General features: G+C 39.3%; 1 protein-coding gene across 3 annotated transcripts in view; it reads right to left on the reverse strand.

Annotated features, from left to right (window-relative positions):
• MNAT1 (MNAT1 component of CDK activating kinase) overlaps window positions 1-23,222 on the reverse strand; it is a 243,732-nt gene that overhangs the window by 142,380 nt on the left and 78,130 nt on the right. For all 3 annotated transcript variants that reach the window (XM_037006816.2, XM_073242296.1, XM_073242297.1), the window contains exon 6: window positions 15,420-15,545. In XM_037006816.2, the coding sequence (XP_036862711.1) occupies window positions 15,420-15,545 (126 nt within the window). The remainder of the gene's footprint in view (window positions 1-15,419; window positions 15,546-23,222) is intronic.

A 23,222-nucleotide genomic window follows, 5' to 3' on the forward strand; every position in this document is an offset into this window, starting at 1 on the left:
ACAGGAGGAGACTCACAGACTCAAAGAAGGGACTAGTGGTTACCAAAGGGGAGGGGTGTGGGAGGGAGAAGGGAATTGAGGGGTATTATGATTAGTACACATAGTGTGGGGGGAATCTTGGGGAAGACAGTATAGCGCAGATAAGACAAGTAGTGACTCTGTGGCATCTTACTATACTGATGGACAGTGACTTCAATATGGTATGGGGGGAACTTGATAATATGGTTGAATGTCATAACCATATTGTTTTTCATGTCAAACCTTCATAAGAGTATATATCAATAATATCTTAATAAAAAATACTGTAAGTCAATAAATCAATAAAAAAAGACCTCCAAAAAAAAGCAAAACAAAACAGAAGGAACAAAACAGCAAATTAGAATCACAGACACTGAGAGGTGATTAGTGGTTACCAAGAGAGAGGGGTTGGGGGTGCATGTGAGAGGGGAGAGGAAGGGGTATAACGGGGCACAATAATTCAGAATTATAGGTAGGTCACAAGGACAGTAGTAGTACAGCAGAGAATATAGTTAGTGATTCTGTAACATCTTTCTATGTTGATAGATAGTAACCACACTAGAGGGGGTGAGGATTTAATAATATGGATAACTACTGAACCAGTGTTGTACATTTGAAACCAACATAAGATTATATATCAGCTATACATCAATTTTAAAAAAATGCAGAAACATATGACCCACACAAGGAGAGAAAAAATCAATCAATAAAGCATAGAAATGACAGCAATGAAATTAACACACAGGGACATTAAAACAATTACTGTAAATATGTTCCACACGTTCGAGAAGGTAGAGAAAAAACATGAACATGATATGGAAAGAAATGGGAGATGTAAAAATGAAAGTGTAGATTTAAAACATATACTACCTGAAATGAAAATATAACAAGTGGGATAAGTAGCAGATTAGACACTAGTGACATAAATATCAGTGCACTTAAAGGCATAGCAATTGTAGCTACCAAAAGCACAGAGAAAATAAGGCTAGAAAAATAATGAGCATAGCACAGATAAACTATGGAACAATATCAAGCAGTATAAATTATATGCAATTGAAATCCCAGAGGAAGGTGCAGGGACAGAAAAATATATTGAAGATATAATGGCCAAAATTTTTCCAAATTCGATAAAGGTAAACTTAATCCCAACTATATCAACAACTACCTTAAAACAGCATATGAAGGGATATTGTCAGATTTAATGAAAAAGCAAGATGCATGTATATCACCTTTAAGAAAGCAACTTGTACCATGAAAACACTAATCGAAAAAAAATAGAGTGGCTATATTAACATCAGAAAAGGTAGTAGTTTGAACAAAGAATATTACCATGAATAAAGAGTGATATACCATAATAATAAAAGTATTTCATAACAATGAAGATATCAAAATATCAAAAGGATGTAATAATCCTACATGTTTATGCAGCTAAAAACAGAGTTTAAAAGCATATAGTGCAAAATTGATTTTTTTTTAAATCCACATTTCAACACTGCTCTCCCAGTAAGAAAGAAAAGAGAAAAAGAAAGTCAGTGAGCAAAAAGACTTAATCAATTAACTTGACCTAATTCACATTCACAGAACACTCTGCCCAGAAGAATAAAAATTCTTTGCAAGTTCACAAAAAACTTTGCCAAGACAGACCATATTCTGGGCAAGAGAAAAAGTCTCAATAACATCAAAGATGTTTGAAATAATACAAAGTACATTCTCTCACTACAAGGGAATTAAACTAGAACTCAACAGCAAAAAGGTATTAAAAAAATCTGGAAATACTTGGAAATTAAACAACATATTTCAAAATAACCCATGGATCAAGAAGAAATCAAAAACATAATTATACAATAATTTGAACTAAATGAAAATGCAAACATAACTGTCATGGCACATGTATGCACCTCTCAGCTCTCCCACTGCGGATGCATAATGGACCAATTCCAGCTACCGCACTCTGAAATCCATCTCCACATTTGCACCAAGGCCATGATTTCTATGGTCTGCCTCTAACCAATGACTGAGTGAGGCATGAATACCAAGACAGTACCATACTTACCAGGCACAAGATTCCTCTGCCAGAAAACTTTGTCACAAGGAGTCCCCAGACACTTTTCCAAACTTTCCCTATAAATATACTGTAGCCTGAGACATTTCTACGCAACCTTTCTTCTTTCTTCACAAACATAAGTCAAAGTCTGATGACTCTCAGCCTTCTACAACTGCCTCATTTTCTTGCACAGGCATTTTCCATAACAGATTTCTTACATATTTTAACCCTTCCTTATTGCTTGTCAGAGTATTCAAACTATCAAAACTGTCAAAATGTGTGAGATACAACTAAATAAATGGTTAAAAGAATACTTATACCATTAAATGTCAATAATACGAAATCACAAAGGTCTCAAATTAATTATCTAATAAGCTTCTATGTTTAGAAACTAAAAAAGCAAAGCAAATTATACCACAATTAAGGACAATTAAGGAAATTAAATAAAGAGCAAATCACTGGAATGTTAAACAGAAAAACAGTAGGAAAATAAATCAATATAATAAAAAAGTGGTTCTTTGGCCAGATCAAGAAAATTGTTACCCAGACTGATCAGAGAAAAAAGGTGAGAAGATATAAATTAACAGTATCAGGAATGAAAGAGGAAACAGATCCCACAGGAATTTCCCAGCTTATCAAGAGACAGTCTATCGTATGTTCACTAATAAGTCTACTAGTTATAATTCTTGATCACAGGAGTCACATTATGAGCCTTTACTAACCCACAGAATCTACAAATCTGTATTAAATTATAATACAGCCAAAAGCCCTTGGTCACCTTAAGAATATTTAACCCCTCTAAGCTCAGTCTTCTAAGAGTTCTGAATCCTACCACCACCCTGGGACCAAAGGAGGTACTGAGCATCATCTGGGAAAAACTCTGATGAGGAAGAGCAGAAGAAAGCAGCAAGATGTTCTTAGCTCTATCATTCCCCAATGGAGGTTGATAGGAGTTGCTAGTAGCATTCTTAGCAAAAGTGGGAAGGGCTTCTAGTGAAATATGCCAACATAAGAACTAAAACATAAGTTATCCATCAACTGCATATGTTTAAGAAAGTTAGAGATTGTCCAAAAATAACTAATATAACTTCTGGTTCAATTCTTAACCACAGCCCCAGAAGTGTGGAAAATTATATTCTAACATTATTCTGTGATAGAAGTAATTAGAAATGAAAAAATTACCAAGCAAATTTATATAGGAATTATATAGCAAAAAATGACCGACAAAAGAAAACCCCTACTTCCCCACAGAAGGATAGGCACTGCTTGCTGGAAATAGCTAAATACTACTTGTTGCAGTCAAAAAAGCCAATTACATCACAAATGAGGTCACTTCTCACTTAAACCATAAATGATACTAAATAACAACTTTAAAACACCAGTGTTAAAATATTCAAACACCCTTCCCCTTTGAATGGCAAGCTCTCCTTCACTACATCCCAATAATCAGCCACAAAGGACCAAAAGCTATACCTAAAGACAATTTTAAGGTTCTCTGTGACTCTTTCCAGTCTACATACAAAAACACAGTGAAGTTTAGAACTATCAGTCTTAGATTCTGACTCCTAATTTTATGACATGATCAGTATATCTTTTCTTCCTTCCAAAAGACTGAGACTTAGTAGCTGAAGTCTGTAGATCTACTGTATGGATTTTAGTTGACACAAATCAGTAACGTGGGTGGAAAAAAACTTTTTTTGAGATCTGTTCTCGGGCTCACCTAAGAATTATGTTGTCAGGAACCATAACCATATCTATTTGTTATAGAAAAAGATTAGCTAAAATTATTTGTGATATAAAGAATAAGGAATCCCTAAAATTATAGTGCTGGGATTTGAACCAATTAGATTAAAATAGTTATTTGAACACCTGACTGAGAAAAAAGTTGCAGCCCTTACTGTGGGGAAGTTGGGGTTTCTATGGCCAGGATCCTCAGTGAACTTAAACCACCTGAAGATGTAACTGGCTTTTTGTTAGGCTACTGCTTCCACATCTTTAGGCAATAAACTGTTATTGCTCTATATGGAGAGCTCAGCCCACTGCTCTTGGTGGAGGCAGAGACAGCAGTGCTCGACCTACCGCCAGGAGAATAAGCCCGGTAATAAACCCTTTCACCCAAAAGAACGTTTTGCTGTCAATTTCTTTGGTCACATTGAATCCATAGCAAACTTGCCCGGGGCTGAAACCCACTGGCAGGAAAACTGGCAAAGCTGGCAGGGTTCAGGGTTGACCAAGGAAAAAGACAGGCTGCCTTTACGGGATGGGTGCTTCAGCAGGCTACCCCTGTGAATGGGGAGATGGTAGATTGTCCCCCAATGGGTATGTGGTCTGAGGTGGTTTGCCTCCTAGAGGACTGGGCCCCACCCCAGGACTGGAGGCAAGTGGAGGTGATACCTGAGGCAGTAGGGATAGCCTGGTATAGTAAGTAGGTCTTTTGAGAGACAGAGTGCTCGTGAGGCAGCGGGGACTGTGGGTTGGCTGCTTCTCACAGTATTAAAAAAGTCTACAGAAGAAAAGGACATGACCCTGAAAAAGACCCAAGAAATAGCAGCACGAGAACGCAAGCTGCAAACTTATGTGGATTCCCTGAAGAAGGAAATGGCATTGATGTGAGAGGAGGAAGCACAAGCACACCAGCAGCAAGGTGCCATTGAAGAGGTAAAAGAGTCCTTACAGAATGAGACGGCAGCACTGCCAGGCGCTTTGAAGGAGGAAAAGGCCATCAAGGAAAAAGATGAACTCCTGAGGGAAGCACAGGCGGAGGTGGCACAAGAAAGCCAGCTGCAAAGCATTGAGGTGAAGGTAAGAGAGTTGCTGAAGACTGAGCGAGCATTGCTGCGAGGCACAATAGAAAAGGTAAAGGTTGTAGCAGAGGAGGCACTCGGAGGAGGGGAGAGAAAGGTGCCATCAGCCCCAGAAATGAAGGAGCTGGGGAAGGATGAAGGGGTGGTGTCGGAGGCACTGGGGCCTCCTGTATTGAAAGCACAGCCCAGTGGTTGTAAAGAAAATAAAGACCCAGCAGCTGAAGGTTCCCCAAGGAGAGGAGCAGCCTCCTCCCCAGGTCGTGGAGCACTCTGTGCTCTGCCCCTATACTCAGGCTGAGTTGGTGGATTTGGGCTCCCAGTTTACGCAGAAGCCCTCGGAGTCAATATCAGCTTGGCTCCTGCATCTGTGGGACTTAGGGGTGGAATGCATTGTTCTGTCAGGATCAGAGAGGGGAAAGCTGTCTTCCCTGACAGTGCAGCCCGCCTTGAGGCAGCGATTACAAAATGCACATCAGACCCCAGGGAATCACTCCCTCCTCGATTGGCTTATGGCTGCACTTCGTGCTGAGGGGCCCAGTCAGGGTGATGTACCATTCTCTTCTGTTAGACGGCAGACATATGCTGAGCTGCAACCGGTGCTACGATGCCTAGGCATAAGAAATATCATCTATAGTCCAGAGAATTATGGCCCAGATGAAGAGATTTTCACTACTGGGATGAGAAATATTGTGCTTCAAAAGGCACCCACATCCCTCTTTGGGTCTGTAGTGGCCATTCTTTGCCCTCACTTAGGGCATCCCATAAGCGAGGTGACACCTACAGTAGCAGACTTAGGAGAGGCTGAAGCAATGAGAACCCAGAAAGAAATAAGGTCTGCTACTCACAAGAAGAATTTAAAGTGCCCCATGAAGGTTATGAGGACCAAGATGTGGGTTGATTTAATATGGGTAGGAAAAGATGGAAGAAAATTAAATAGGAAGTCAAATAGGATCTTACTAGAGCTATGGCAACAATTGAAACCAGAACAGCAGTTCCAGCCATTAAGACCAAAGAGGCAGAGGTCAAAGACAGAGCCACAAGTCCAGCCTGTGTGTTTGCAAGACTTCCTGCTGGAGAACGAGCCAACCTCACTTAAGCCCACACAGGAAGATTATTGGGGAACACAGTTTGACTGAGGGGAAGGTTGAAGTATCTGCCCTGAGGGACCTGGGGCAGGGGGACTGGAGGCCACATGTTGAAATAGCTATCCATTGGTCCACAGTGAATATACAACATGTCCTGGCTCTGGTGGACACAGGGGCTGAATGTTCATTGATTCATAGTAACCCTGAGTGGACCCCCACTATCATAGATGGATACAGGGGTAAGGCTATCAGAGTGAAACAAGCCCAAATCCCCTTGGGAATAGGGCATCTACCCCCAAAAGAGTATACCGTGTATTTATCTCCTATCCCTGAGTATATTTTGGGGATTAGGGTCTGTGGTTGCAGACCACTGCAGGTGAGTTCAGCTGTGAGTACCTGTGGTGAAGGCAGTTCTGAGAGGACATGCTAGGCACCCACCCATAGCTTTGTCTGTGCCTCAGCTGGTTACTAACACCAAACAATACAAACTGCCTGGAGGGCATAAAGATATTGGAGAAACTCTCCAGGAGTTGGAAAAGGTGGGTATTATAAAGCCCACCCATAGTCCTTTCAATTCCCCAGTGTGGCCAGTAAAAAAAGGCAGATGGCTCCTGGTGTATGACTATGGATTACAGAGAATTGAATAAAGTCATACCCCCTATGCATGCTGCTGTCCCCTCTATTGCAGGCCTGATGGATACCCTCAGCCATGAACATACCATTATGTGGTAGATCTTGCTAATGCCTTCTTTTCCATTGACATTGAGCAGGGAAGTCAGGAACAGTTTGCCTTCACGTGGGAAGGATGGCAATGGACTTTCACCGTCCTTCCACAGGGATACCTCCACAGCCCCACCATCTGTCATGGACTCGTAGCCTAGGACGTGGCTACATGGGAGAAACCACCAACTGTGCAGCTGTACCATTATATTGATGATATCATGCTCATGTCCAATACTCTTTCAGATCTAGAAGTTGCAGCACCTAAGCTACTGTAACATCTACAGGAGAAAGGATGGGCTGTGAACAGTACCAAGGTTCAGGGACCTGGTTTGTCTGTTAAATTCTTGGGGGTCATCTGGTCGGGTAAGACCAGTTATACCAGAAGCAGTTATAGATAAAGTCCAGGCCTTTCCTACCCCTACAACTGTAGCATTACTACAGGAGTTTTTGGGTATTCTAGGCTACCAGAGAGTGTTTATCCAGCAGTTGGCACAAATTCTGAGACCCTTATACCAGTTGGTACGAAAGGGCGTCAGGTTGGACTGGGATGAGACATGTGCACTGCCTTTACTATACCAAAACAGGCAGTCAAGGCTGTGCAGATCTTGAGTATGATAGACCCATCAAGGCCCTGTGAGCTGAACATTCATGTGACTGAAGACGGTTACGGCTGGGGTCTCTGGCAGTGGCTTGGACAAACTCACCAACCTATTGGATTCTGGTCACAACTCTGGAAAGGGGCAGAGGTATGATACACTTTGATAGAAAAACAACTGGCTGCCATGTATCACACCTTGCTGGCTACAGAACCCATCACTGGACTGGCCCCAATAAAGGTAATAACCACCAATCCCATCTTGGAGTGGATACGAGACTGGACCCAAAAGCCAAGGAGCAGTGTGGCACAAATGTCCACACTGGCCAGGAGGGGTGCTTACCTACAGCAGCATAGTGCCCTCTCTAGTAGCCCCTTGAGTGAAGAACTCCAACACTTACTGGGGCTGGTGACATATACTAGTGAAAAACAGGAGAACTTGCCTTTGAACCATTAGTAGCAGAGAGTCCCTATCGGGAGGGAAGAGCCCCTATACCCAAAGATGCATGGTACACAGATGGCTCCAGCCGTGGGCAGCCCCCAAAATGGAGGGCCATAGCTTTCCATCCTAAGACTGAGACAATATGGATGAAAGATGGTGAGGGGAAGAGCAGCCAACTGGCAGAGTTGCGGGCTGTGTGGCTTGTGATCAGTCAGGAGCCCTCCCCTATAGCTGTCTGCACTGACAGCTGGGCTGTCTATTGGGGCTTGACTCTGTGGCTACCACTGATACTATGACAACTGGCTAGATGGTCACTGACTCTTTTGGGGGAAAGAATTGTGGCAAGACTTATGGGCCTGTGGTCAGACTAAAATAATTACAGTATGCCATGTGACAGGTGGTGTGCCACTGGCATCCCCAGGAAATGATGAAGCAGATAAACTGGCCCAGATAATGTTGGTTAGAAAGAAAGCCTGCCTCTGATATAGCCCAATGGTTACATCAGCACTTCTTACATGCGGGGCAAAAGACAATGTGGGCTGTAGCCTCTCAGTGGGGCTTGCCTTTGACCTTTGAAGAAGTTAGTAGAGCCCAGCAGGAGTGTGTTCACAGCAACACAGGACAATAGCTAAGGGGTCTATACCCCTCGTCAGGTGACAGATAGACTATATTGGGCCTCTACCTGTGCCAGAAGGTATCATTATGCCATGACTTGTTTGGACACAGCTACTGGACTTCTGGTTGCTTTTCCTACCCAGTGTGCAGACGAGCAGGTGACCAAAAGAGGCCTGGAGCGTCTCTTTGCTGCCTATGGCCAACCACAAGTAATTGACAGTGATCAGGGCACCCATTTTACTGGACATACACTGGATGCAACAGCTGGGAATCAAATAGAAATTTCATGTGCCATACAATCCTATCACAGTAGACATGATAGAGAGGCACAATGGCTTGTTAAAATCCAGACTAAAGTCAGATACCAATAGTCTGTGGGGATGGTCAGTCCACTTATGGACTGTACTAAAGCGTTTGAAGGAGAGACCCCGAAAGGGAGCCCTGAGTCCTATACATATGTTAACACATATGGCTGCCTCCCCTATACAACTACAAGTACAAACCAAGGAAGAATCACTGAAGCCAAGGTTTGGCCACCAGAATAACATCTTGCTGCCAGCACCAACTGCACTGAACACTGGAGACTCCATTGAGTGGACGTGGCCTTGGACCTTTCGACACATGACGAATGATGGCTGGCTCTCCTGGCACCTTGGGGACAAGGCTTAGAAGCTGGCCTCCTGTGTATTCCTGGAATAACAGCAGAGTGGCCCCCAAAGGTCACAGTAGTATATTCTGAATGGCTAGAAGGTAGGAGCATCTTACCAGGGAATTTTGTTTTATCATTATGGTCAGTGCATGCACCTCCAGTAGCACTACATGTAGACCCTTCAGTAACCCCCACGGGAAAAGGAGTAAAAGTATGGTATACTAGACCTGGAAGGGACACCCTTCCTGCTACAGTCCTATCACAGGACCATTCTCTTGCATGCATCCTACCTGATGGACAAGATTTGCCTATGTTGGTGTCATTAAAACATGTGTCTTATCGCCCCTAATGTCTTTGTGGATTGGGAACTTCCTCTGGCTGGAGGATTATTATAATTTTTGTTATCTGTATCAAAATCTTGTTGTATCTTAATTTTTGTTATTATCTCTAAGTTGTTGTTATCCTCTTTTGCTATTGTGGAATCTGGTTACAGTGCTCCAGCTTTCTGGCACAGGGACCATTGCAGAAGATTGAAAGCATGTAGATTGTAAGGTGAGAATCCTGGAGGAGAAGAGTGTGGAGAAGTTGGGGTTCCTATGACCAGGATCCTCACTGAACTTAAACCACCTGATGATGTAACTGGCCTGTTGCTAGGCTACCGCTTCCACATCTTTAGGCAATAAGCTATTATTGCACTATATACAGAGATAGGCCCAGTGCTCTTGGCAGAGACATAGATGCTAGTGCTTGACCTACTGCCCGGAGAACAAGCTGGGTAATAAACCCTTTCATCCCAAAGAGTGTTTTGCTGTCAATTTATTTGATCACATTGAATCCATAGAAACCTTGCCCAGGGCTGAAACCCACTGGCAAGACACTTCCTTTTAACAGTTCAAAAACTATCACCACAGAGAAGACCAAATAAATATATGCAAAATAAAATTTCCCCCTTTCATGCATAAAACAGTAATGAAGTAGAACTCTCTCAGATATTCAAGTCACAAATTTTATAGTAATTTTTCTAAGACAGTACTACTAACACTTCTCCACCCACTGAGAGTTTAATTCCTAGGAAATATAATTCAAAAAATTCATCTGGCACAATCTGTGAACATCCCTAGCCAAAAGATGTTCACTGAATGTCCCAACTCCACATTACAACTGTATATAATTATTAGATCCTCATTTCTTACTCATTATTTTATGCCAATTTTAGCCCTTCATCTTTCTCTGAGCTTATTAAATAAATAAATTCTGTTTTCTCAATAACATCTCAAAGGATCCAATTCCAAAAACCTTAATTACATTTACATGTCTTCCTTGGTGTGGATAAAGTGAAGGTTCCTATGGCCAGGATTCTTACCTGACCCTGGTTGACTGGCTAACTACACACCTGTGGGCAATACGTTGTTATTGACTATATAAAGAGTTCCTCCCGGAGCCCTGGGTGACACAGTGGCATGGCTATAAGGCAGCAGGAGAGCACAGCAGAGGTTGGAGTCATGGCAGTGCCGAGGACAGAAATTGGGGTGGTTGTGCAGGCAGAGAGTCTCAGAGGTAGAGACCGGCTTGCTGCATGCAGACTTGCTGAGTGAATGGGATTCTAGTGATTGACCTGCTACCGTGGAAATAAAGTTGGGTATAACCCTTTCACCCCAAGAACGTTCTACTGTCATTTCTTTGGTCACACTGAATCCATAGTGAACTTGCCGGGAGCTGAAACCCATTGGCAAAGCACTTGGACTCTCCAAATTCAGCATATCTGACTTCATTTGCTGCAGCTGACTTTCTTTAAGTAGAGCAGATCAGGAAAAGAAAGATCATTGTGCTGACTGCTGTGCCTTAGATTACCCAAGTCCATACTGTCAGCTCACTATTAAGCAATAGCTCCAATCCTAGCTCTTCCCAATCCTAGCTTTCTTCAAATCAGAAAGACACCTAAAGTAGAATTTATAAGTTTTGTTACTGGCAATTCTCATAATTAAGTAATGAACTATAAATGAAAGAGAATGAGTTTAAATGTCATCTTTTATATGTGATCTAACCTTAGACTCAGTTTTCACATCTGCAAAAATAGTAGAATCTTCTATTTCATGGAGACAGAAAAACAAAAAAAGACCCCTTTTACTGAAAGGAGCTATTGCAGGTCACAAAGTCTTAAGCAATGTTGGCATCCATGCCAACGTATTTGTTCAATGAAATCAACCCCTAGGATATAGGTGCTCAATAAATGTTACTTTACATCCTGCATTTTAGGATTACTTTTTCCAAAAACTATAAAGATATTTAACTTCATAAACATTTAGATTTTCATCTATGTGTCAGTCTTCACACTCTGTAATATTAATAAATCTATATAAAAACTCTATTATTTTAAGTTTTCACCTTCCTCTTGACCCAAATAATTGATATAATAATAAACAACAATAATAAGTATTTCATCACACACTTAAGTTGTATGAATCTAACAGGAATTAAAGTAATTGAATCACCTACCTCACATCATACCAAAAAAAATCAATTCCAGGTGGATATTAGAGAAGCAAAACAATAAAGACATAAAAAGACAACCTTTAAAGAGTGGAGAAAAGCCACAGAATGACAAAAGTTATATACAACACATATGACTAATAAAAAGCTTAGATCATATAAAGAACTCCACATGAACAAGTCCTGAATAGGCATTTCACAAAATAGGACAGCCAATGCTCAACCTCATTAGCGATCAGTGAAATAATATGCAGATTAAAATCACAAAACACTACTAAATACCCACCAGAACAGTTAAACTAGGAAAGACAGAAAATCACAAGAGTTAGCAAGAATGTGGAATAACAAGAACACTGCTGTTAGGAATACAGTTGGTAAAAATCACTTTGGAAAACGATTTTGGTATCTTCTAAAGTGAGCATACATATTTACTATGACCTAGTAACTCTACTGTTAGGTAAATAGCCACCAAAAACTGTATTTATATGTGCACCAAAAAACCTACATAAAAATGTTAGCATAGTTTGTAATATCAAAAACTCAAAGGAATCCAAACATCACTCAACAGCAGAATGGATGAACAGTAGCACACTCCTCCAAGGCTACAACATTCAGCAGTGAAGTGAAAACACCTGCAGCTATCTTCAAAAACATGGGTGAATTTCACAAATATAATGCAGCCAGGCAAAACATAAATTAGGTTAAGGCATACATGCTTCAAAGTTAAAGCTATTTAAGAGCAACATAGGGAATGCCATAAAAGACAGAAGAGTAACTATTTTGGGAAAAATGAATGGGGTACTGACCAGACATGAGGGGTTATGAGGAGGGCTGCTTGAGAATTCACAATACTTTTTTTCTTTTAGCTATGTGATGGTTACACAGACATTCTTTTTGTGATAATTCACTAAGCCATATGATTTGGTTCTGTGTACTTTTGTGTACATACATTACATTTCACAAAAGGTTGTAAGAGAGGGACAAAGAAAAGAAGGAAGAAAATTAAAAAATAAGGTCATAACTATTTGTTTAGGCATCTAATATTAAGTTAAATGCTAAGGCCAAATGAAATACTGATGGCAAATAAGCATATGAAGAGATACTGAACATCATTCATCTTTAGGGAAGTGCAAATTAAAACCATAATGAGATACCATTACGCAACTGTTGAGAATGCCTAAAATATTTTTAAAACATAATATTGAGTGCTGGCAAGGACTGGATGAACAAGAACACTCATACAATGTTGGTAGGAATACAAATTGCACAGGCACTTCAAAAAACTTTGAAAAACAGTGTCTTATAAAACTAACATACCTTTACCTTACAAATCACCAATCTCATTCTTAGTACAAATTGACCCTTAAAACACACAGGAGCTAGGGGCACCAACTTCCTGCACAGTTGAAAGTCCATAAAAGTATAACTTCTGACTCCCCAGAAACTTAACTATTAATAGCATACAAGTAACCAGAAGCCTTACTGATAACATTAACAGTGTCTATTTTATATAATGTATTACATACTATATTCTTACAATAAGCTAAAGAAAATGTTTCATCAAAATGTCACGAATCTCCAGAAAATTTTCCAATATATTCTCCAATTATTTACTGAAATTTAAGTGGACTCAGGGAGATCACACCCATGTTATTCACAAGTCAGCTGTATTCACCCAAGAGAAATGAACACTTAGGTACATACACAATTGTACGGAAATGTTAACAGCAGCTTTATTCATAATTATTAAAAAAAAAAAAAAAGAAACAACCCAAATGTCCTTCAACTGCTGAATGGATGAAGAAATTGATATATTCATACAATGGTACATTACTCAACAAAAAGGAACAACTATGAACACATGCAAGAACACAGATGATCTCAAATGTGTACTGCTAAGTTAACAAAGCTAAACACAAAAGACCGCATACCGTATGATCACATTTACATGACATTATGGAAAATCCAAAACAGGGACAGAGAACCAATCACTGATCACCAGGGAGGTTGCAGGTGCAAGACTATGAAAGGGTAGCACAAGGGGCCTTTGAGAAGTAATGGAACAGCTCTGTATCATGATTGCAGGGGTAGATACAAACTCTGAATTTGTCAAGACCCTGTACATAATAAAGAATGACCTTTACTATATGTAAATTAAAAAATAAATTTTTTAAAACTTTGAAACAAAAACTATGTCACAGCAATACCACAGATTAATAGAAGTATCAAAATGCATAATTTGTCATAAAATTCCCTTAAATTCAAGAATCCTAAACAAATTACCTAATTACACAATGTAAAGCAATTACAATCCACTGTTATTTACTATAACAATAACAATAAACATTACTGATAACATTACAGCTGCACTTGGTTTAACATTTTATACATACATTTTAATTCTCTGAATAAGCATATAAAGCTAAAATTACTATCTACTTTACTAATGAGGAAGCAAACTCAGGAAGAATGAAGGAATATCTTACCCATGGATACACATCTATGAAGTGGTGACTGCGGAGTTAAATCCCATTACATCTAAGTCTTTTCTCTATATTGCCCCTTAAATCAAAAGCTTTGGTAATTCCCTAATGAGTAGTGCTTTTCTTTAAAGTATTTGAAGATGTCCTAAGACTTCCTACATTTGTATGTTTAAAATTAGATCGTGTATGTTTTATATCATTCAGGTCTGCCAATACCTATAATCACATAAAACATTAAAATATGTACCCTGTGCCCTCAAGATGTCTTTCAAAATTCCTGCCACATCTGAGCCACATGCTGACACCTGCTTTGTCTCTTCCAGCTGTTTTTTGCCTTTAGTTTGTCTTGTGATATTTTCTTGATAGCTAGGCATGATGCACTGGGTAAAATGAACTACTGTAAACAGGCTTTAGTAATGTGGTGGTAAGATATGAGAGGGTTGTGGGGGAACATTTTATTGTCCTGTGATTAGGTCTCAGTCTTTTCTAGACATCTAGCCTGGATTAAGACAATGTTTCTGGATTAAGAACCTATGTTTCTGGACTGAGACCTTCTCAGGTGCTTCTCAGTCCATCCCCTTCCACTTAGATGCAGCAGGATGGTTAGGGTGGGCTGAAGTTGTGTATTTCCCTTCTCCTGCCTGGAAGTCTGGAGCAGCTGGAGTTGGGTATCCCCATACCCCAACATCAGTTAGGCTCTGATAAAATTCCATCAGTTTAGGTTCTGGTGAAATAACTTCTCCTGAAGCTGAGGGCAGACCTTGTTAAGAACATAATGCTCTTGCATATTTCAAAATGGTTCCTTTTCACCTTCCTCTGCCAAAAGCACAACACGACTTTTCTCCGATATTCACTAAGAGAACCCGGTAGAGATGTGAGAGGTAAAACTCAGGTTCCCCTTCGAGTTTTAACTCTCAGAGTTGTCCACATTGAGCCTCCAGCAATTCATCAATTACAACTCAAGTTTCCCTACACCTGTTCCTGGCAAGGTTATTGTTCTGATAAGTTGTCATTTACTGTATTCTCTATGAGTCTCCCCAATTTTAAGGGCAATGGTATGCCTAGTGACTTCTCTTCACTTATAGATCTAAGAAAAATTCTTGATTTTTCAGTGTGTTCAGCTTTTTATTTGTTATTACAGTGGAATGGCAACTTCCAAGCTTCTTATATGTCATGCCAAAAACCAGAAGCCTGCATTTTCTTTTAAGAAACATTTTCCTATACAAGCTTAAAAATCTATGTAGAGTAAGAAGACACATACAAACCCAGCATCATATACAACAGAATTATGTTGTGTACTCTGAAAACTATTAATTCTCACTTTCCTCTTATACTATATATATTCATTTCTAGACACCTAGCCTGGATTAAGACAATGTCCTTCAACTTCTAAACCTCCCTGATTACAAGCAGAAATGAATATAAAGTTATAAAGTGTAATCCTTGAAATACATCTTTCAAACAGGCTTACCATTTTGATGCCTGTGGAAAATGTCACTGGTTTTATAGGTTTAGGTTTCTCAAGCTGCATTTCCAACTGAGTAGATCTATCTTTATGTTGAGCCAAAAGCAGAGCAACAGGGAGATCAGAACTCTCCTGTAAGAAAAATTAAAGTACAATATGAAAGTTAAAAAGAAAACTAAAGAGCAACAAGTCTTTTAGCTTAAATTATGCCTTTCCATAAGCATTTGATGTCGACCTAAATGTTCTTTGTGGAGAACACTTTACAAAAAATTTTAACATTCCTTAAAAAGAAAAGGCTGTTTTAAGACTCATAAATCAAAATAACCTGCAAAAAAGATTTTTATAAAATCCACACTAAAGACAATAGGGTCTTATTTCATCTAGCAAAGCCAACCATATTTATTAAAATAAAAAAACTAAAAGCAAATCACAAAAAGAGTACTACAGAGTACTATAACTTAAATCAGATGTTTATCTAGACAAATTCTTTTCACCAATGAATTCAGACCAGTTTGAAATTGTTTCCCATTAGATTCCATCTGAGGCCATTTGGAAATGATCCTTGTTCTGTTTTGCACAATGGAACAACTATTTAGTATAACTAAAAATATACTTATTTTCTCCTTCACTGACTTACGTTTAGAAACTAAGCCTAAATTTTTTTAATTAACAAAAATGATAGCAAACATGTTTAACATATTATATTGATACTAAATTAGGACCACTATACAAATCTGTAAAGATGCTTATTAATAAAACAAATTACTAATTAATTCTTAAACATGAAGGTCTCTTACATATTTAAAATACTGTGGAGCTACGGTCTAAACTTAATTTATCCAAACTTCTTCCTTTCTGAGTTACCAGCAGAAACACATGCAGCAGATCAAGAGGAAGGGAGATCACATATACATAAACACAGAACTTTCTATATCTAAACAAAAAAGAAGATACCAACACATTTCTACGTCCTATACCGATGCTATCTATGAAAACAAATACGTTCTTCAACTAGCCTATGTATTTTTGAAATAGTAACTACCCAAAATTTAATCCGGAAAAAACTGTATCATTAAATATTTCACAGCATGAAAGTAAACATAAAGCATAATCTAATTTTATTTCAAAATTTAATGACTTAATACATTTTAGGTACAAATGTGGCTAACAAATATATTTAAAGGAATTGTTTTAAGGTTACAGTATAAAAGAAATTTAAATAATAAGCAACTTATTTCAAGAGAATTGAACCACAAGACTGTAATAGAAGTACTTGCAAGAGGAACATTATAAAGATTACAACTTTTAAAAGCAAGTAAAACAACACAAGTTTTATTTACAAAATAGAACCTTATTAAGAAGTAAGATGCAGGGGAGGAACTCAGGATGGCAGCATGAACAGGGTAGCAGAGATCTCCTCCCAAAACCATATATATTATGAAAATACACCAAATAGAACTATTACTAAAAGAGAGACCAGAAGATACAGTACAACAGCCAGGCTACATCTACATCTCACAAAAAGGATAAGATACAAAGCTGTGACCTGGCGGGACCTGAGCACTCCCCTGACCGCAGCTCACCGGCATGAGGGAAAGAATCAGAGCGGGGAGGGAGTGGAAGCAGAGGACTCCTAAATAACCAGCCCTACTAATCTGCACTGGGAGCACAGACACACATTGCATGGTGTACTGGATATTAGAGAAATGGAAAAGTAAAATCCGAGACAGAGACTGCAAGCAGGTCCCCACAGCTGGCTCCCCTGGGACAAAAGAAAAGTGGGCAATATTTTAAAGTCTTAAAGGGACAAGGGCTTAACAGCTGCACAAAATCGTCCTGGCACACTCAGCCCAGCAGGCAGGGAATCTTAAGGAACGTTAGTTGCCCTAAACCCCTTGGTGGTAACGCAGTTCCAAAGCTGCTCACAGTGATAAGAACCCTGCCATTCATAAGCCCCCAGCCGGCGCTGCAAGCACACCGGCTGGCCCACCACAGCTGCAGAGCAGCCAGGGAAAAAGCCCGCCCACAGCAACCACACACAGTCTTCTCCCACCGCGCAGCTAAACGGGACAGACCCAGAGGCAGCCAGTGGGGCACAGATGCCTGGAACAGACAGAGGAAGCCGGAGGAAGGTCCGGAAGGCAAGACAGGGCACAATTCTCACTGGAAAACACACATGGCAAGTCTGCGACCCCCTGCAGTGTTCTAGGCTATCCCGAGGGCTGCACCGACCATGGCAGGTGAGGAGATTATCCCAGAGACAGCTCCCTGGGAGCGGGAAACTGGCACAGGCAGCAGAAATGGGCAAGGCAACCAGCAAGAAGGAAGGGACTTTTTTCTCCCACCTGACAAATGCACCACCTGCCGGCAATCATTTCTACCACATGAAAAGGCATAAGAGCCTGGTACAGTCCAAAATAACTCAAACAACGCCAGAGAGGGCATGGTGAGATAGATATAACCAATCTTCCTGAAAAAGAATTCAAAATAAAAGTCATAACCATGCTGATGGAGCTGCACAGAAACATGCAAGAGCTAAGGGATGAAGTCCCGAGGGAGATAACAGAAATGAAACAATCAATAGAAGGACTTAAGAGCAGACTGGATGAAGCGCAAGAGACTGTTAATGGAATAGAAATCAGAGAACAGGAATACAGAGAAGCTGAGGCAGAGAGAGATAAAAGGATCTCCAGGAATGAAAGAATATTAAGAGAACTGTGTGACCAATTCAAACAAAACAATATTCACATAATAGGGGTACCAGAAGAAGAAGAGAGAGAAAAAGTGATAGAAACTGTCTTTGAAGAAATAATTGCTGAAAACTTCCCCAAGCTGGGGCAGGAAATAGTCCCTTAGACCATGGAAGCCCACAGATCTCCAAACACAAGGGACTCTAGGAGGACAACACCAAGACATATAATGATTAAAATGGCAAACATAAAAGACAAGGACAGGGTGGTAAAAGCAGTCACAGACAGAAGAAAAGATCACCTACAAAGGAAAACCCATCAGGCTATCATCAAACTTCTATACAGAAATATTGCAGGCCAGAAGAGAATGGGATGATATATTCAATACAATGAAACAGAAGGTCCTTGAATCAAGAATGCTGTATCCAGCAAGATTATCATTTAAATTTGAAGGAGGGATTAAAGAATTTCCAGATGAGCAAAAGTTGAGGGAATTTGCCTCCCACAAACCACTTCTACTGGGTATTTTATAGGACTGCTCTGGATGGAAGTACTCCTAAGGCTATATAGTTGTCACCAGAGAAAAAAAAATCACAGCAAAGAAAGCAGACAAAACAAACTTAAGGTAAAAAATAAAATCAGCTATCCACAAAAGCAGTCAAGGGAAACACAAAAGAGTACAGAATAAAACACCTAACATATAAAGAGTAGAGGAGGAAGAATAAGAAGGGAGAGAAATAAAGGATCATCAGGCTGTATTTATAATAGCGTAATAAGAGAGTTAAAGTAACGTGGTTAGATAGCAAAGAAGCTACCCTTGAACATTTGGTAACCACAAACACAAAGCCTGCAAAGGCAATAAGTACATACATATAGATAATCATGCTAAATGTAAATGGACTGAATGCACCAATCAAAAGACACAGAGTAATACAAAGGATAAAAAGCAAGACCCATCTATATGCTGCTTACAAGAGACTCACCTCAAACCCAAAGACATACACAGACTAAAACGGAAGGAATGGAAAAAGATATTTCAGGCAAACAACATAGAGAAGAAAGCAGGTGCTGCAGTACTTGTATCAGACAAAATAGACTTCAAAACAAAGAAAGTAACAATATTTAAAGAAGGACATTACATAATGATAAAGGGCTCAGTCCAACAAGAGGATATAACCATTATAAATATCGATGCACCCAACACAAGAGCACCAACATATGTTAAACAAATACTAACAGAATTAAAAGAGGAAACAGAATGCAATGCATTCATTTTAAGAGACTTCAACACACCACTCACTCCAAAGGACAGATCAACCACACAGACAATAAGTAAGGACACAGAGGCACTGAGCAACACACTAAAACAGATGGGCCTAACAGACATCTACAGAACTCTACACCCAAAAGCAGCAGGATACACATTCTTCTCAAATGCACATTGAACATTTTCCAGAACAGACTACATACTAGGCAACAAAAAGAGCCTCCGTAATTCAAAAAGACTGAAATTCTACCAACCAACTTTCCAGATCACAAAGGTATAAAATTAGAAATAACTTGGACAAAGCCTCACAAACACATGGAGCCTTAACAACATACTCCTAAATAATCAATGGTTCAATGACCAATTTAAAACAGAGATCAAGCAATACATGGAGACAAATAACAACAGCACAATGCCCCGACTTCCAAGGGATGCACCAAAAAGAGTTCTAAGAGGAAGGTATATAGCAATCCAGGCCTATTTAAACAAGGAAGAACAATCCCAAATGAAGAGTCTAAAGTCACAATTATTGAAACTGGAAAAAGAAGAACAAATGAGGCCCAAAGTCAGCAGAAGGAGGGACATAGTAAAGATCAGAGAAGAAATAAATAAAATTGAGAAGAATAAAACAATAGAAAAAATCAATGACACCAAGAGCTGGTTCTTGGAGAAAATAAACAAAACAGATAAACCCCTGGCCAGACTTATTAAAAGAAAAAGAGAATCTACACACATAAAAAGAATCAGATATGAGAAGGGAAAAATCACAACGGACACCACAGAAATACAAAGAATTATTAGAGAATACTATGAAAATCTATATGCTAACAAGCTGGATAACCTAGAAGAAATGCACAACTTTCTACAAAAATAAAACCCTCCAGGACTGACCAAGGAAGAAACAGAAAATCTAAACAGACCAATTATCAACAATGAAATTGAATCAGTAATCAAAAAACTACCCAAGAACAAAACCCCCAGACCAGACGGCTTCACGGCTGAATTTTATCAGACATTTAGAAGAGACATAATACCCATTCCCCTTTTGGTTTTCCAAAAAATAGAAGAGGAAGCACTTCCAAACTCATTCTATGAAGCCAGCATCACTCTAATACCAAATCCAGGCAAAGACACCACAAAAAAAGAAAATTACAGACCAATATCCCTGATCAACATAGATGCAAAAATACTCAACAAAATATTAGCAAACTGAATTCAAAAATACATCAAAAGGATCATACACCATGATCAAGTGGGATTCATCCCAGGGATGCAAGGACGGTACAACATTTGAAAATCCATCATCATCATCCACCACATCAACAAAAAGAAGGACAAAAACCACATGTTCATCTCTAAAGATGCTGCAAATGCATTTGACGAAATTCAACATCCATTCATGATAAAAACTCTCAACAAAATGGGTATAGAGGGCAAGTACTTCAACATAATAAAGGCCATATATGACAAACCCACAGCCAACATCATACTTAACAGCGAGAAGCTGAAAGCTTTTCACTTAATATTGGAAACAAGACAGTGATGCCCACTCTCCCCACTTTTATTCAACATAGTACTGGAGATCCTAGCTACAGCAATCAGACAAAACAAAGAAATAAAAGGCACCCAGATTGGTAAAGAAGAAGTCAAACTGTCACTATTTCCAGATGACATGTTATTGTACATAAAAACCTCTAAAGAATCCACTCCAAAATGATTGGAACTAATATCTGAATTCAGCAAAGTTGCAGGATACAAAATTAATACACAGAAATCTGTTGCATTACTAAACACTAATGACGAACTACCAGAAAGAGAAATCAGGAAAACAATTCCATCTACAATTGCATCAAAAAGAATAAAATACCTAGGAATAAACCTAACCAAGGAAGTGAAAGACCTATACCCTGAAAACTGCACGATACTCTTAACAGAAATTAAAGTGGACACTAACAAATGGAAATTCATCCCATGCTCTTGGGTAGGAAGAATTAAAATTGTCAAAATGGCCATCCTGCATAAAGAAATATACAGATTCAATGCAATCCCTATCAAAATAACGACAGCATTCTTCAATGAACTGGAACAAATAGTTCAAAAATTCATATGGAACCACAAAAGACCCCAAATAGCCAAAGCAACCCTGAGAAGGAAGAATAAAGCAGGGCACATATGGCTTCCCAACTCCAAGCTCTACTACAAAGCCACAGTAATCAAGACTATTTGGTACTGGCACAAGAACAGACCCACAGACCAGTGGCAAAGAATAGAGAGTCCAGATATTAACCCAAACATATATGGTCAATTAATATATGATAAAGGAGCCATGGATATACAATACATAAATGACAGCCTCTTCAGCAGCTGGTGTTGGCAAAAATGAACAGCTACATGTAAGAGAATGAAACTGGATCATTGTCTAACACTATACACAAAAGTAATGGATCAAAGACCTGAATGTAAGACATGAAACCATAAAACTCTTAGAAAAATATAGGCAAAAATCTCTTGGACATAAACATCAGCAACTTCTTCATGAACATATCTCCTCAGGCAAGGGAAACAAAAGCAAAAATGAACAAGTGGGACTATATCAAGCTGAAAAGCTTCTGTACAGCAAAGGACACCATCTATACAACAAAAAGGCGTCCTACAGTATGGGAGATTATATTTGTAAATGACAGATCAGATAAAGGGCTGACATCCAAAATACACAAAGAGCTCACGCACCTCAACAAACAAAAAGCAAATAATCCAATTAAAAAAATGGGCACAGCATATGAACAGACACTTCTTCAAAGAAGAAATTCAGATGACCAACAGGCACGTGAAAAGATGCTCCACATCGCTAATCATCAGAGAAATACAAATTAAAACCACAATGAGATATCACCTCACACCAGTTAGGATGGCCAACATCCAGAAGACAAACAACAACAAATGTTGGCGACGATGTGGAGAAAGGGGAACCCTCCTACACTGCTGGTGGGAATGTAAATTAGTTCAACCATTGTGGAAAGCAATATGGAAGTTCCTCAAAATGCTCAAAATAGACTTACCATTTGACCCAGGAATTCCACTTCTAGAAATTTACCCTAAGGATGCGGCACTCCAGTTTGAAAAAGACAGATGCACCCCTATGTTTATCGCAGCACTATTTACAATGGCCAAGAAATGGAAGCAACCTAAGTGTCCATCAGTAGATGAATGGATAAAGAAGATGTGGTACATATACACAAAGGAGTATTATTCAGCCATAAGAAGAAAACAAATCCTACCATTTGCAACAGCATGGATGGAGCTAGGGGGTATTATGCTCAGTGAAATAAGCCAGGCGGAGAAAAACAAGTATCAAATGATTTCACTCATCTGTGGAGTATAACAACGAAAAAACTGAAGGAACAAAACAGCAGCAGACTCACAGAACCCAAGAATGGACTAACAGTTACCAAAGGGAAAGGGACTGGGGAGGATGGGTGGGAAGGGAGGGATAAGGGGGTAAGTGGGAAAAAGGGGCATTACGATTAGCACATATAATGTAGTGGGGTAGCACGGGGAAGGCAGTACAACAGAGAAGACAAGTAGTGATTCTGTAGCATCTTTTACACTGATAGATAGTGACTGTAATGGGCTATGTCATGAAGATTTGATAATGGGGGGAGTCTAGTAACCATAATGTTGCTCATGTAATTATACATTAATGATACCACAATAAAAATTAATTAATTAATTAATTAAGCCTATATAGAGTTAAAAAAAAAAGAAGATTGTTGACCTGGCTTTAACAATAATGGAGAATAAATGAAATATATTATGAGAATATACTTGAATACCTTCCATATTCTATAATAA

The sequence above is a fragment of the Manis javanica genome, chromosome 8, assembly GCF_040802235.1.
Source record: "Manis javanica isolate MJ-LG chromosome 8, MJ_LKY, whole genome shotgun sequence".
NCBI lineage: Eukaryota > Metazoa > Chordata > Mammalia > Pholidota > Manidae > Manis > Manis javanica.